This window comes from Neophocaena asiaeorientalis, unplaced genomic scaffold (genome assembly GCF_003031525.2).
Source record: "Neophocaena asiaeorientalis asiaeorientalis breed wild unplaced genomic scaffold, Neophocaena_asiaeorientalis_V1.1 scaffold39, whole genome shotgun sequence".
NCBI classification, from domain to species: domain Eukaryota; kingdom Metazoa; phylum Chordata; class Mammalia; order Artiodactyla; family Phocoenidae; genus Neophocaena; species Neophocaena asiaeorientalis.
Window position 1 is genome coordinate 6,118,152 of NW_020175670.1, and position 17,343 is coordinate 6,135,494.

The 17,343-nt window shown below is 34.7% G+C and overlaps 1 protein-coding gene across 5 annotated transcripts in view; it reads right to left on the bottom strand.

Annotated features, from left to right (window-relative positions):
• N4BP2 (NEDD4 binding protein 2) overlaps positions 1-17,343 on the bottom strand; it is a 117,399-nt gene that overhangs the window by 52,870 nt on the left and 47,186 nt on the right. For all 5 annotated transcript variants that reach the window (XM_024731676.1, XM_024731677.1, XM_024731678.1 and 2 more), the window contains 6 exons: positions 15,604-15,680; positions 9,926-10,078; positions 6,005-8,382; positions 5,300-5,385; positions 4,745-4,790; positions 2,951-3,147 (listed from right to left, as the gene is read on the bottom strand). In XM_024731676.1, coding sequence (XP_024587444.1) covers positions 2,951-3,147; positions 4,745-4,790; positions 5,300-5,385; positions 6,005-8,382; positions 9,926-10,078; positions 15,604-15,680 — 2,937 coding nt within the window. The remainder of the gene's footprint in view (positions 1-2,950; positions 3,148-4,744; positions 4,791-5,299; positions 5,386-6,004; positions 8,383-9,925; positions 10,079-15,603; positions 15,681-17,343) is intronic.

A 17,343-nucleotide genomic window follows, 5' to 3' on the forward strand; every position in this document is an offset into this window, starting at 1 on the left:
TAAAAACAGGATATAAATAAATGAAGTCAGAGAGTAGAGAAAATAAAGGTAAGAATATAGGATAAAGCTAGCAAGTAAAATTAGTATATAAATGCATGCCACAAAATCCTGTACAATTGCTAAAGGTGGGCCACAAATTCAGTTCTTAGCTTCTCAGTGGCCAAAGCAAAGGGGGAAACAAAGATTCTCAGTGTCCATAAAATAAAAACAAACCAGTTGCTCAGGAGAAGTACAGCTTTTTCTGGTACTGAGACCTGAGAGAAATTTCTCCCATGGGTCCTCATTAAAGGGACACTGTGTGATGCTGTGAACAACGTCCTCAAAAACATATTCTCCTCAATGGGCAGAAACTACAATGTACAAATAAGTTGCAAATTCAGGTTGACAGAAAATCTTAAAATTCACATAAAAAAATTTTTTTCACAAACATATTTACTCCAAAGTAATTGCATGAGATTTGTTACTAATTGTTATTTTTTCAAAGTCATATTTGGATTGTTTAAATAGCCAAACCGAAAGAGCTTTCCTAAAATGTGCCATGTGAATTCTAATTGAGGAATATGGTAATCATTCTTAAAGTGATTTCTAACTCTAAGACAATTTACTGACATTGTGATTTAGCTATGTAATATTTTTGTTTATTCCAAAAATCCTAATGTCTGAAAAATAACTTCCTATAAAATTTCAAAGGTGTCTCTGAAAATAAAAAAATTACAATAATTCAGGAAAATCCTGGAATAGTTAATGGCTTTGAAGCCTAACCATATTTAGGCCATTTATAACACCGAACAACAATAAAAAAAGAACCACAATAGGTGACAATCTGACCAGTGAAAAGGACTGATCAGACATCACAAGAGTGATGAAAACAAGCCACCTCAAGAATTTTAAATATTCACGTCTTATTTAAGATATACATTATAATCTGACCTTACTAAAAAATTCAGTGATCAGATTTACTAGCAATCTGCCAGATCATAGAGTTGCTAAACTACAAATTCTAAGGTCCCATCAATAAACTGAAAACTCATAACTGTAATCATGTTACAATTAATTATCCTATTCATACATTATGCCTAATGCTTACTTTATATGCTTTGCTTTAGAAGAATTTAAATGATATTTCTCCTTTGGGAAATTCTCTTACTGAGAAATTTCTCCAGAAATTCTCTTAACTGAGGCTCTAAGGGGGAATACCCTCGGGATGAAGAGTATAGCTTCTATTACCAAACCCATGGGAAAAAAAGCAAAAATCACTGATAGGAGAAAAAAAAAAAAATTAAGTTGGAAAGTCAAAGAAACTTTTTTGTTCATTATTATACTAAGAGATTAAAAGGCAGGTTAGAACCATAAAGATAAGTTTCAGTAGAGGAAAATGGCATTTCAACAAAAAGTCTCACACCATTTGAGCATAAGTTCTAGGCTTTCCTTATTTTTTAAGAAAATCTATTTCTCCAATTTATTACATATGTAAATTGAAGAAGATATCTGAAACAACACTAAATTATAAGATCCTACTGAAGAGATTGTTCTTTGGATTATGTAGACATGCAAAGATGGTAATGGTAGCTTATTTCCAACTTAATTAACAAGATAACTGGGGGAAATAAATATGAAGGTAGAAGAATTCCATCATTCTTTCTATGCCCCAATTCTATGTATTTCAGCCAATATAAAGGTGTTCCTTTGAGTAGTCAAATGAGTGAAAAAAGAGGGTAAAATGCTTTAAGATCACCAACTAAGAAATTTTTTTCCTTGAGAATTGGACTAAATAACCTCTAAGGTCTTTTCCGCTTTGGTTCTGAAATTCTCGAATACTAATTTTCAGAATTCCAAAAAACGTTAAGAAAAAGAAATGCAAAATAAACAAAATTCTCTTAATGGCATTTCAACAAAAAGTCTCACACCATTTGAGCATAAGTTCTAGGCTTTCCTTATTTTTTAAGAAAATCTATTTCTCCAATTTATTACATATGTAAATTGAAGAAGATATCTGAAACAACACTAAATTATAAGATCCTACTGAAGAGATTGTTCTTTGGATTATGTAGACATGCAAAGATGGTAATGGTAGCTTATTTCCAACTTAATTAACAAGATAACTGGGGGAAATAAATATGAAGGTAGAAGAATTCCATCATTCTTTCTATGCCCCAATTCTATGTATTTCAGCCAATATAAAGGTGTTCCTTTGAGTAGTCAAATGAGTGAAAAAAGAGGGTAAAATGCTTTAAGATCACCAACTAAGAATTTTTTTTCCTTGAGAATTGGACTAAATAACCTCTAAGGTCTTTTCCGTTTTGGTTCTGAAATTCTCGAATACTAATTTTCAGAATTCCAAAAAACGTTAAGAAAAAGAAATGCAAAATAAACAAAATTCTCTTACGGCTTCATACCATATAATTAGATATGTTGAATAAAGAACAAAAATTAAGTTCGAAGCAAAGTGAAATATCTGTTTGAACTTGTTTAATTGCAAAGTTAGATAAAAAAGAAGAGTACTTAATTTCAGATTCATAAGTTTCTAAAATTTTTCTCTAAAAATTTTTGTTTCAAAGATGGACAATTCTTTAATAGCAAGTGTCATTTCTTATTACTAACTTACAAATGAAATTATCTTCAAAGGAAATATTCCTTCATGTTTTTCTAGAATTAAAAAACTGCAGAAGTAAATGTTAAAGATAAGATATATACACCTGCAAAATTAAATCTAAAACAACAGATTTAGCATAAATTGGCTTACTGTTATAGAATATCAACTAATTTTCCAGAAGCAAAGACCTCCAACTTCAAACTACATTTAAAACATTTTTCAATTTTAACATTAACTTCAATCAGGTTAAAATATGATTTCAGACTAGGAAAAGTAGAATCAAATGAAAATCAAAAAGTAAACATATGATTAAATTAGAGTCAGAGACAAAGGCTTAATATTTATACTAACTCATACCAAATCATGCTTTTCCTGTAAGGCAATTTCTTCTGACATTATTTCTCTGAGTGATACTTTTTTAGTATGAGTGTTCCAATGATCCAATAAGGGTTGCATTTCAGGTGCTGCTAAAGTCTTCGGTAATTTTTTGCCCATTCTCTGAGATGATTTTTGTTCTGGATTATCAAGACCAACACGCCCAACCAGGGAAGGATCTACAAAAGCAGTATCAATAGTGTCAGACCATCAACAATAAATGTACAAATTAGGCATTATTCATTCTGTTATATCTACCTCAGAGAGACCCAGAAAACATGATTTTTTACTCTTTGCTTATAAATACAATATTCCAAGTTGTATTTCAAAGTTTCAAAATACATCTTCACATAATCGCAAGCAAGTATAAATGTAGAAATATTCAAATGAACAATGATCTGGGTATTACTGTAAATCAACTCAATGCTTCCCCACTCTTTTTCATATCACATCAACACAGAGAAAACAGTGACACACATATACACTGGTAAACAGAGGAAGCTGCAGCCAGCCGGAAGTGAGCAGCTTTGGTCAGCTCTGCTTGGCCACTCCAAGAACTGAAAGGATGAATATTTCTGCAAATCTGTAACCCACTGGAGGTCTACAATAAATACTGAACAAATGATATTCAACATAAGGAAGGAACTAAACATTCTAAGAAGTTCATAATAACAAGACTTAATGTATAATATTTCAGCTTTTCTAAGCACCACATTCTGATATACTCCTTTGATTTCCTGGAGAGTGAAGAAATAGCAAATACTGTCATCTGAATAACTCTGATACTCTTTGGAAACCTCCAGCTCTCAAACAGCTTTAGCTCTTGAAGCTACAACACAGGTCTGAACTAAAGTTAAGAATCTTCATTCTCACAATCTTCAACCTGGAGTCCTAGTATGGAGTGGACAAGAGAGGCATCTGGAGGAACTCAGGCACAAAAGGAGGACCCTGTAACAGGTCTGCCACCCTGCACTAACCACTTACGACAATGCTATCTAAGAAATCTTCTGGAATCAATTATTTTCAATTTGGAAGATGTAATCAAAAAGCAGGTTGACTTTTGTGCTCTAATTATATTAACATCAATAAAAAATTTGAAAAATCAAGTAATATTTCAATGATACTCTCAAACACAGGAATACTTTATTGCTCTCAAACCAGAACAGTTTCCCTTCATTCAGAGCAAAATCATAAACAGGAAACACCCTGACTATGTGCATTAGAGCACACCTTGGGTGTTCCACAGCACTCCTGTTTGTTTGTTTTTTAATTGAAATATAGTTGATTTATAATGTTGTGTTAGTTTTCAGGTGTTAACTGAAAGTTAAATGATATTATAGGGGCTTTTTTCTTCTTTAAGCTTTATTTTCTTTTGTATCAATATTAAATGTTAAAACTTTTATTTGCAAATCAGAATTCTTGGGTAACATATTTTGTGGAAGTATATTTAAAATGAGTTAAGATTCAGGGACTTCCCTGGCCTGCTCCCAGTGCAGGGGGGCCCGGGTTCGATCCCTGGTCAGGGACCTAGATCCCGCATGCTACAGCTAAGAGCCTGCATGCCACAACTAAAAGACCCCTCACGCCGCAACTAAAGATCCTGCACACCTCAACAAAGATCCCACACGCGGCAATGAAGATCCCACATGCCACAACTAAGACCTGGCGCAGCCAAATAAATAAACGCTTAAAAAAAAAAAAGAGAGAGTTAAAATTCACACACACCAAGTTTCAACATCAAGATAAGAACATTAGAAGTGAAAATATGTGCTTTACCTTGCATTAATTTGCCACAGGATACCTCTTCTTGTCTTTGTCGCTCCTAAACACAGAGGCAGAACAGGATTGGCAAAGCAGGGTGCATTAGAAAACAAGCTTATATTATTTTTCTCTAGTAATCATTTCTCCCTGTAAAACTATCAATCATTCTTGCTAAATCTAATAAAAGCAGATAAATATAATTATAAATTGATTCCATCTATATATTTTTTCTACTTATAGAGCTCTTATGCTGTGATTTTTTAAAAACTGTTTATGAAAATTAGCACTGCAAGTCTTTAAGGAGTAAAAAACTATTTATGATTTTTTTCCATTAAAAAAAAAATCAACAGTCATATTGAGCTCCATCATTAATTATATAATTTGGCCAGTCTGGAAATAATCTAAAATACTGGAAGGAGAAAAAAAAAATCAGTAACCTGTTAACTGGTAAAATTAATTCTCTCTCAAAGTCAAAATTCAATAGAATCTTTCATATAACAGATTTTATTGAAGAGCAAAGGTGACAAAATGTACACAAAAGGAGCTTTCTATAAAAAGAAGCCTACCAACCATTACAGATTCTTTCCATTTTTCATGAATCACTTTAGCCAGATTCAGATCTATATGAACCACACAGTCCTCAACTGTTAGGGACCCTTGTGACGGGGGGAAGAAAAGAAAAGAAAATATGATCATTAGTCATTATACATTTGCAGAAAACATACTCAACTACCTTACGCATCATAAAACTAATTTGTATTCTTAATTACTAACCTATGTCTCTAGTTCTAAATCTCTTGGAATATTTTTATGTAATATGTCATTGTTTTCACACTTCTTGGCAGGTACAATTATGTTTCATATATTTAAGTTATTCATGTCCATTACACTAAATATATTTAATATATTCATTTCCATTAGTCAAGACTTTCCAGTAGGCGTATTCTAAGGAATTATCTTGCCTTAAGTGTATCTGGAGTAGCAGCAAAGGATTCAAAAAGATGTATCTGTGCAAATAAGTATGAGGTAAATACCAGAGAAAACTTCCAGTATATGCACAAGATGAATACAAAGTCCATCTAAATACTCTCTATTTCTTCAAATTATATACTTAAAAATCTTCTACAAACACACTGTGTCAAAAATAATAAGGTAGGCAACACAAATTACTTTTACACTTCTAGTAACATAAAAATTTTTTTAATTGAACTAGACCCTCTATCTATATTCTACTTACACAAAGATATACATATAAGTAATTTACTTTTTCCTTACCTGAATCAATACCAACAGGGCCAAATAATTCATTGAGCTGAAAAGCCAGTTCAGGGGGCAATGCCAATTCCAGACAGTCTATGGTCAGCGATTTGGCCATCACTGGCGTGGGATTCAACGTCTCAGTTTTATCTTCTTCAGTAACTTCAGCTGACGAAGCACTCCCTGCCATTAGAATTTTTTCCACTTCCTGTTCATCTTCATTCATAAATTCTTCTGTGTTTGGAAATTTCACATAATCCTTTGGAAGATTTTCACTTTTATTTATGTCAAAAGAGTCAGTAAAATAAATTTCTTCATGTAATTCAAGATCCGAAGTGCTCGATACAGAATTTAAAATATCAGACAAATTCAAAGAAGAATTTATACTGTCTCCAATCTTAGTGACTTCTGGATTCTTCTCCATTTCACTCACATTTTTAGTGGTAGTAGCTTTTAGAGTGCCTGGAAAAAGCTGCTTAACATTATATGAACCTGAAAGTTCTGCCTGACTATTAGGAAGTACTTCATTATTATTCTTGAGATCTACATTAGGAAATATACCTGTTATTAATCCAGGTTTTTCAGTAGTTACAGCTCTTATTTCTGCCTGCTCTAAGCTTTCCTTTTCTGAATTACAGGTGGACTGTATATTAGTGTTACTGATACCAATTCCATGGCTAAATTCTGGCACAGAAGAATTAGACTCCTCTAAGCTTCCTCTTTGGCTAATAATTTCCTTCAAATTCAGTCCCAGAGAAAATGGCCCAATTTGTGTTTCATCATATGACTTTTCTATATTCTCAAATTCAGTATCCTCACATAATTTAGTTTCAGAATCCAATAAAAGGCTCGTGGCCCAAATAATATCTTTGTTACACCTCTCATATAGGTCTTTTAGGGCTTCTAATGAAAACGATCCAAATAGTTTACAAAGAATGTTAAGATTTTCAGATTCATCAGCACTGGTAAGCTCACTTTCTTCAACATATGTGCTTTTGTCATACATTACCCTATATGGAATTGTTTCTTGAACATCTAATTTTGTGTTAATACTGAAAGCTTTCGGTTTAAATCCATCTAACCTTCCTGTTAATACTCTCAGAGAATCTGAAACACTAATTTTATTCTTTTCTATTTTCCATAAGAGAGCAAAATCCTGTGGTTCAGTCTGAGTACACTTGCCTACTTCTATTCCAGGGACTTCTTTAGTCTTTTCTTCTTGAAATTCAGCTGAAGTTTGTGGTCCCACTCCTCCAGGAGCAGTTGGCACACTATTGGTAAAACTAAGAGACAATGTGTGTTGCCTATGAATCTTTTTACTTGGACAAGTTTTATTCTCACAGGTCATTTCATTGGGCAGCATTTCAGAACTTCCTCGAGTAGAACTACCCAACGTTTTTAGTTCTTCAGGGCTTGTGCCCCAACAGGCCTCACGTGCTGTATATAAGGACATTTCATTCATACTGTTGTTAGTTCCAAATTCTAGGTTGGCTTCATTTAAGCCAGCCTTTGGCATTCTTGATCTGTGCTCTCTCTGAGCTAAAGAATCAGATGAAGGCCAGTCACCCACAATGTTAAATGAGTCTTTTTCAGTATTTTTATAAGTACCATATTTACAGCTATTGAAAGATTCTGAGGCATCATCACACTGTGACTTGCTGTCATCCTCTACGTGTTCATGTGGAGATCCTCGTGGCTGGATACAATCTATACTCACAGATAAACTACTGTCTAATACTTTATGTGACTGAGGGCAATTATACTTTTTGTCACTGTGTATAGATAAAGCTTTCTCAGTTTTTCGGTTCCTTTTTGTCCTCTGACCGATAGACTTATCAACTGGCCAGTCACCAACAAAAGACAGCTCTTGTCTTGGGAACTTTTCCGAAGTTGATTTACTTTTTTGTTTTCCAAAGGCTTTTTTCTTTACTCCTGCTCTTTCTTCCAGCGTTTCACTAGATGAAGATTTTTCATTTTGAAGTGGTACAGTATTTGAAAGACCACAGTCTTCTTGATTATTTCCACCACAGCAAATACTTGGTGATATTCTCTCTACAAAACTATCTGCACTGGTTTTACTACACTCTTTTTCAGGAGCCATTTCTACTGGCTCTTCTTTTTCATGTTTGTCTGTTGCTGGTTCTTTGCTTTCAGAATCAGAAAAATAAATGTCTGGAGCTTCATGAATGAAAGCACTCTGAATGTTAGGATTCATACCACTTATTTCTTTTTTTCCGTTGTTTAAATCTGCATTAGGGAGACATGTAACATTCTCAGGTAATAAATTTTCTTTGGTCACATCATGTTTCTTCTCTTCAATTAACTCTGGATGCTTCAGAGACGAGGATAAAACATTTTCTTCTTTTTCAGAGGCAATATCTTCATTGTCTCTTGGGCTGTAAGATTTGTTTTTAAGTATTATAAGGAAATCTCTTAATGTTGCCATTAATATTATGATTTAAAGAATCATTCAACTGAAAGAGAGACACTTGATCCTTCCCTAATACACTATGAACACATCGCTTTATTGTAATCCCAACACCTAGCACAACGCTTGGCATACAAGAAGCACTCAGATTTTTTCAAATTGAATAATTAACATGAGATTTTCAGTTAAGGTGTTTATTATGCATTAAATATTAAAGTTAAGGTTCTAAATTTGTTCCCAGAAGAGGACACCTCCCTAGCTCCTTTCCAACCTATTTAAGCTTAACATATGTGAAACTAGGTCTGCCTCTATACTACCTGTCATTTGCTGCAGAGGAAAATGCTTAAGATTGATTTACAAAGTCTCAAAGAGTCAACCAACATGATCTGCACAATTAAGTGAAATGAGAGAAAGGGAGGACAGCTCTCATTTGAGATGTCACTTGCTAAATTTTTTAAAGCCATCCTCGATGTTAATTTCAGACTCAGAGCACTTTTGCCGAATCATTATACTTTCAACTTCAGTGCATTTTCCTTATTTAACAACTCATCTTCCTTTCTTTCTTTATTGCAGGAGTTCTCAAAGTCCCAACTATCCCATGAAGCCTTCCTAAGTGAAATCACACCTAACATTCAGTTTTCTATATACCAGATGCTATTATAAGTCCTTCACAAGTATTAATTCATAATCCTTATGAGATCCTTATAAGCAAAGTGTTATTATTGCCATTTTGCAAATGAGGAGCCGAAGTATAGAGAGATTTTATAATTTGTCAAAGATTACAAAGCTCTGGGATTTGAAGCCAGGAAATACAGCTAAGGAGCCCATATTCTTAACCACTTTGCAATACTGCTCCTCAATAAAAGAGCATTTGTGAATTTTCTTTTCCCAACTCCTTTTTAAAAGGGTCTCTCATCCCTAATCATCAAAAAATGTGAGCAATTCAGAACTTCATTTATATTTAAGACTCTTCTTTATTTATTTATTCAATTGTTTATGTATCCTAAATGTTTTTAACATAATCAGTACTATCCTGAATTGCAAACTTTCAAAAGGCTGTGACTTGTTATTACTTAGTAAAAGTATACCATGTATAATACATTTTTACAATACTAGCTTGAAAGAGTATTTTTATTAATACCTAAGAAAATTAAGAAGTAATGTGACTATATACAAAATAACAATAGGGGGTAGATAAGGTAACAGATAAATACTGGAATAGCAGCAAGTTAAATAAAGAAGGCAGGAGTATTCATAGTGTAAACATGGACCTACATAAACCAAAAGACAATGAAACCCCCAAGTATGTCATCACCCACATAAACTTTTACTTCTCTTGCTAACCATATATATCCTGCTCCAGGTAAGACTATACCTAAACCCTACAAACAACAAATGCCTACCTTATTTTTTAAAGTTATCTGGCAGTGATTTTAGAAGTTCCTAAATTATCAGATTTTTTAAAATTAAGTTTTTAAATTGAATTTCTGTACATAGAGACTTTAACCTACCTAGTACTTCTGTCACAAGAATATGCACACAGCTCGATACGTTCCATTTTCTCTGGAACTGAAGAACTCATGATTATGGGCACTGAAACAAAACGTTGATAGTGTTCCAACATTCTTGTTATTTTTTCTTTGCTTAGCCCATGAATATTACGCCTAAAAATTCCAGGGGAAAAAAAGGGTAGAAGGAACATTGGTAATTAAGTTCTTAAAAAATCGGCTCATATAATGTTAAGAGAAACAATGATACATTTCTAATATATAAAAATATCAAAACTGGTTTATTATGATACAATATAAACTATCTGATTCTAAGTTTCATTTTATTCAGAATGTCCTAAATTACCATTTTCTTAATCATGCCATACAATCTTTTCCAAACATCCTTCATCAACTTGGAAAAAAACAGCAGATCTTAATAACTTTAAGAGAAGTTATTCTCAAGCTCTGCCAAAAAAATCTCATACAAACATGACCATCATTTCAATTGATTAATTATTAACTAGTGACTAAAATAATTCCACTACAGAGGCTTCCACTTATGCCAGTACAGCAGACTAGATGTGCCAAAGGACACTCCTATTACAGTAAAACTGGATCGCATACGAATTAAAGCAGACACACACTTTAACACATTTTAAGTTCAAGTAAAGAAAAAACGTTCTTAGTATTTGAAGTCGCTAGATGTCCAAATATGAAGTTCGTTATATTTGTGCTTTCATTCATGGTAGCTTATTGCTTTGTTTTTGTTTATGAGCTCACACTTAGTTGAATCTAATATATGGGAATCCTTAGGCCTTAAACTGGGGGTGCTTTCATTCATACAGCATCTGAATTTGCATCTGCCAGGAGGCAAAATGGTATGCTTTAGTCCTTCAAGGGTCTTGTCTTAATGAAAACATCCCAGTTGAAACTCTCCTATCTCAGGATGGATCCAACTTTAGTGTCTGGATCCTGGGGCTAATATTAGCATTTGCCCCCTGGGGAAATCTGGCTTTCATATTTAAATACCTCAGTCTTATCTGGTTTCAGATGACAGAGAAGCAAAGAGATAGAAAATATGAAAGAGAGGTTGAGACACAGACATAGAGGACAGAGCAAAGAGGTCTAGTATACATCTAATCCAAGTCCCAGAAAGAGAAGAGAGAGTATGTGGGACAGAAGCAATTTAGAGAAAAATGGCTGAGAATGTTCCAGAACTGATGAAAGACATCAATCTCCTAATCTCACAAATCCAACAAATCTTAAGCAAGATAAATAAGAAATCTACAACTAGAAACACAGTACTGATATTGTCATTCACCAAAGATAGAGATGATATTAAAAGCAACTAGAAATTTAAAAAAACTAATCATCTACAAAGAAACCAACTATTAGAATTACACCTGACAACAATAAAAATGGACAAATGTCATCATCAATAACAGAAACTATCAATCTAGAATATATACACCCAGCAAAAGTATCTTATAAGAATGAGGACAATAAAAGGATTTTCAGATTTAAAAAAAAAAAAAAAAAGAAAGAGATTGACATGAAACTGGTCTACAACGTAAAGAAAATCCTAAAAGATGAACTGTCAGGCAGAAAGAAATTCTCAGATGAAAGACCTATAATGAAAGGAAAATTAAGCACAAAGCACTACACACAGCACAAATAACTACATGAGTGAAAACACCATCTGTACATTCCAGACAATCATAGCATGTAAGTTGGAAGGGAGGTATCAGAGTTAACATGTTTGAAAGTCCTTGCATTTGTGAAGAGGAAAGCTAGGAAAATGGTTTAATTTTAAAGTCTGCATGATAAAACTTTTAATGTAACCACTAAAAGAGTTTAAAAAGTGTATATAATCTCCAAATTAGTAGAGAAGGAAAAATCGAGTAAGAAAATTTGCATTCAATTAAAAAATCCAAAAAAGGCAAGACAGGAGGAAAAAAAGTCAAATATATAATTTTCTGTGATAGGAGAAAAAACAATCACAGAAAAGGTGAGATTAATAAAAAGTACAGAGAGAGAGACAGCAAGAAACAAGACCAATTATATGAATACCCAAAATAACTGTAAAAGAACTAAGCTTATCAATTAAAAGCCAAAGATAGAGTGAATTTTTTAAAACCCAGCCATACTGGTTATAAGAGATACACCTAAAGACAAAGATACTGAAAGGTTGAAAGGAAAAGTATAGAAAAAGAAGTAACACTCAAATACTAACTAAAAGAACTGGTATAGTTCTATTTATATTAGACAAATTAGATTTTATAACAAAAGTTAATATTAATAAAAGAAAATTACTAGACAAGGATAAAAGGTTCAATTAGAGTGATATAAAAACCTTAAGCTTATATGTACTTCAAAAAATATCCTCAGTATATTTAAAGCAAAAATGGGCAGAATTATAAGGAAAAACTGACATAATCAACATAATAGAGGGAGATATCAACACCTCTCCCATAGTACATTTTCTCATCCCTCTCTTAAACATTAATCCATCAAGCAAAATTTTCTGAAAAGTAAAGCTACAGATGCGAGCAAAAGAATAAGCATGATTTAATGATATATTAATATACTATAACTGTTATACATTCTTATCAAGCAAATATGAACATTTATAAAAATTTGACAATGAACTAGTAAAACACATCTTTAAAAATATCAGAGAATTAGCATCATACAAACCGCACAATCTTACCTACTGCAGTAAAGTTGAAAACCAATTTTTTTGAAAAGATAAATTTTAAAACCATCTGTTCCAAAATTTAAAACGTAGCTCTAAACAACCCAAGGGTTAAAGAATTAAAGTAACAGTAATGCAAAATAGAAAATAAATGATAAAAAGAAGATATTATATATTAAAATTCTAGGGGCATCTAACATGATACTTAGGGAAATTTATAGCATTAAATGCTCATATTAGAAAATGACCTAGGGCTTCGCTGGTGGTTCAGTGGTTAAGAGTCTGCCTTCCAATGCAAGGGACACAGGTTCAAGCCCTGATCCAGGAAGATCCCACATGCCGTGGAGCAACTAAGCCCGTGCACTACAACTACTGAGCCTGTGCTCTAGAGCCCGAGAGCCACAACTACTGAGCCCACATGCCACAACTACTGAAGCCCATGCGCCTAGAGCCCGTGCTCCCCAACAAGAGAAGCCACTGCAATGAGAAGCCCATGCACTGCAACGAAGACTCAATGCAGCCAAAAAAAAAAAAAGAATAAACAAAGCAAAATAGATTTTTTTTAAAGCAAAGAAAGTAGAATAAAAGAAGCAGAAATGAATGAAACATAAAACAAACTTACAATAGAAAGATCAACAGAGCAGAAAGATATCTATTTGAAAAGGCTAATAAAACATCTGATCTCGGGCTTCCCTGGTGGCACAGTGGTTAAGAATCCGCCTGCCAATGCAGGGGACACAGGTTTGATCCCTGGTCCGGGAAGATCTCACATGCTGCAGAGCAGCTAAGCCCGTGTGCCACAATTACTGAGCCTGCACTCTAGAGCCCGCGAGCCACAACTACTGAGCCCTCGTGCCACAACTACTGAAGCCCACATGCCTAGAGCCCATGCTCTGCAACAAGAGAAACCACAACAATGAGAAGTCTGCGCACCGCAATGAAGAGTAGCCCCCACTTGCTGCAACTAGATAAAGCCTGTGCACAGCAACGAAGAACCAACACAGCCAAAAATAAAAACAAATAAATAGGGCTTCCCTTGTGGCGCAGTGGTTGAAAGTCCGCCTGCCGATGCAGGGGACGCGGGTTCGTGCCCTGGTCTGGGAAGATCCCACATGCCGCGGAGCGGCTAGGCCCATGAGCCATGGCCGCTGAGCCTGCGCGTCCGGAGCCTGTGCTCCACAACAGGAGAGGCCACAGCAGTGAGAGGCCCGCGTACCGCAAAAAAAAAAAAAAGCCAAACAGATAAATAAATAAATTTATAAAAACAAAAAAATCTGATCTCTGCTAAGAATAATCAAGAAAAAAAAGAAGATACACATAAACACACTAGGGTTTAAAAGTATAGATGCAGCAGAGATGTAAATGGTAAGAGAATACTACAAGAGTTTTAATAAAAAGTTTTTCGTTTTATGTATTTATTTATTTAATTTATATTTTGGCTGCGTTGGGTCTTCGTTGCTGCGCGTGGGCTTTCTCTAGCTACGGGGAGTGGGGGCTACTCTTCGTTGTGGTATTCAGGCTTCTCATTGCGGTGGCTTCTCTTGTTGTGGAGCATGGGCTCTAGGCACGTGAACTTCAGTAGTTGTGGCACGAGGGCTCAGTATTTGTGGTTCACGGGCTCTAGAGCACAGGCTCAGTCGTTGTGGCACACGGGCTTAGCTTCTCTGCAGCATGTGGGATCTTCCCGGACCAGGGCTTGCACCCGTGTCCCCTGCATTGGCAGGCAGATTCTTAACCATTGCACCACCAGGGAAGTCCCATAAACGGTCTTAGTAAATTTGAAAACTTTGGTGTAATGGACAAATTCCAATGGAAACGTCTCACAAAGAAAACAAAGGATCCAGACAGTTTCATAAGTAAATTCTATCAAACATTCAAACTTACATAAACTCAGAAAACAGAAGAAATACTTCCCAACTAATCTTATGAACCTAAAACCATGATACCAAAACCAGGCAAGACAGGGCAAAGAAGAAAAAACTGTAAGTCAATCTCACTCCTTCATACAGATGCAAAAATCCTAAATGAAATACTAGAAAACCAAATTTATCAAAAGGATAATAAAAAGGAATGAAGGATAATAAAAAGGAATGAAGTACTGATACATTCTCCAACATGGGTGAACCTTGAAAACATTATGCTAAGTGAAGATGTCAGACACAAAAGGTCACATATTGTATGATCCCATTTATATGAAATGTCTGGAATAGGCAAATTGATAGAGACAGAAAAGCGGATTAGTAGTTGCCAAGGGAAAGGGGAATCGGGAGTGACTAATAGCAAATACAGGGTTTCTTTGTTGAGGTAATGAAAACGTTCGTCAATTAAACAGTGGTGATGCTTGCACAACACTGTGAATATCCTAAAGTTAGGTTGTCCTTTATTTAGTACTGACATTAGTTTAAATTACCATGGAGAAAATACCCTGACCAAAATTAATTTAGGGCTATCTCTAAGGTAATACAGAGCACAAAACAAAATACACTGTATGTCCATGTCCTGAGTTAACATTTTTATCCAAGTCAAACAATCAGAGAAAAAAGTATAACCTTGGGGGGAAAGCAGAGTGGGTAGTGAAAAACCTCGACAGCTACCTTTTCCATTTATACCTCCTCACTTCCGTCCAGCATTGTGAGTCACTATGCAGCTACAACAATTTGTCCCTGCCAGTAGCACACGGTTCAGGTTTGCCAAATCCTAGAATCTCTTCTAGTTTCAGATATTGACATTATATTATTAATAAGTAATAAAGTACTGACTATATAAGACAATTGGAATTTTTCTGACTGTTAATTAACAATTCAGGAACAGAAAGACAAATTCTTCACAAACTGATAAAAGAAAGCCTATAGGCAATACAAAATTTGTTATTAATTTTTAAGTGGCGAAGCCGCAATCTAATACATTTTGTTTCGTTCATTATTTACAAGGGGAAAAAAATCTAGATGGACTTTCTATCAGTCTCATGAAATTAAAAACACGTTAGATAAACTCCAAGTTTTACCTTGCAAGTTCCTTTGGTTTGAATTTCCACCAGGTATCCGGTTCCCGGAAAAGGACTTTATATTTATGTTTTTGAGACTACATACAAAAAAGACAAATGCATTTTAAAATAATTACTTCCATGAAATTTAATTCATTGTTTCCAAATTCACAGCATGTTAAAACTGAAAGAACCTAAAAGATTATCTAATCTTGATGAGTGTGTTACCTGGTAAAATACACAGTCTCTTTGATCCAGCAATGAACTTCCAGAAATTTATTCTATTGATAAAAACTTATGTCAGAGTGCAGAAATATATATACAGCAGGATATCCAGTTCGCCATTATTTGTAACAGCAAAAGAATACAAACAACTTAGTGTCTATTAACATGGAACTGGCTAAAGAAATGAAGATACAGCCATACAGTGAAAATATATACAATGGTTTTAAAAATACTATATGTGTTAATGAGAAAATGTTCTTAATATGAATTGTTAAGAAAGTAAGATACAGAATTTTCACTTGAATAAAAAAGGATTAGTCACACATCTGTATATGTATAAAAACTTCTGGAAAGTTTCTCAAAAATACTATGAAAAGCACCTACCTCAAGGGGATAGGACTTTAGGCATTCTTTTTTATGGTTTGAATACCTACCATAAACATGTACGACTTTTGTAAGTTTAAAACCATCTTAAATGACAGCTCATTCTATTTTTCAAAACTCTAATATGGCTGTAATCTAAAAGCCAAGCCCTATACTTGTGCACTAGACCCATCTTCTCTATCTCAAGGGTAACTGAGTTCAGCAACTCTCCCCTCTGAGGCATGATTACTTTTTCTCTCCCTGCTGAATCAATCTCATCACATTCAGTTACCTCTCCCATTTTACTCTAACCCCTCATCCCCTGACAGCTATCTCCCCATTTTCCTACTCCCATTGCAGGAAAACGTCTCAAATAATAACTATATTCTGTCTCCAGTTCTTCCCCTTCTAGCCTCTCAAACCCACTCCAACTGGCTCCTCCATTGAAACTGGGCATGGAAACCATGAATTACTTCCACATTGAAAAATGCTACGGTTAATTCTCACTCTCTTGCCTCTCAGCAGCACTTGTCACAGTTCATCACTCTCTTCTTACACTGTTTTCATTACTATTGCTTTTCCTACTCCTCCAACTGGGTGGGTGTTCTCAGTCTTTTTTGTTAGTCCTTCCCTTTCACCCAGACCTCTTCTCACAATGGAATGGCCCAGACTTAGTCCTTGGTCTTCTACTCTTGATCCACACTCACTTCCTCAGTAATTATCATGCCACTCCTTGGCTTTAAATATCATGCATTAGGTAATGACTCTCAAATATATATTGTTAGCCCAGAATTCACTCCTGAACTCCAAACCCACAGATCCAATTACCTATTAAACAAACTTAACACAGTCAAACCTAAACTTCTGAAATTCATTACCTCACACCCACCACAAAACTATTCTACCTGAGGACTACCCTGGCAGTCCAGTGGTTAAGACTCTGCAGTTCGATCCCTAGTCAGGGAACTAAGATCCCACATGCTGTGCAGTGTGACCAAAAAAACAACAAAAAACTATTCTACCTGAATTGAACCCTCTCCATCTCAGCTGATGACAACCTCCAGTTACATAAGCCAAAAATCAACCTTGATGTCATACTTAATGCCTCTCTTTCTTTCACATCCACATCAATACAAGAAATTCAGTTGGCTCTACGTTAAAAATATATCCAGA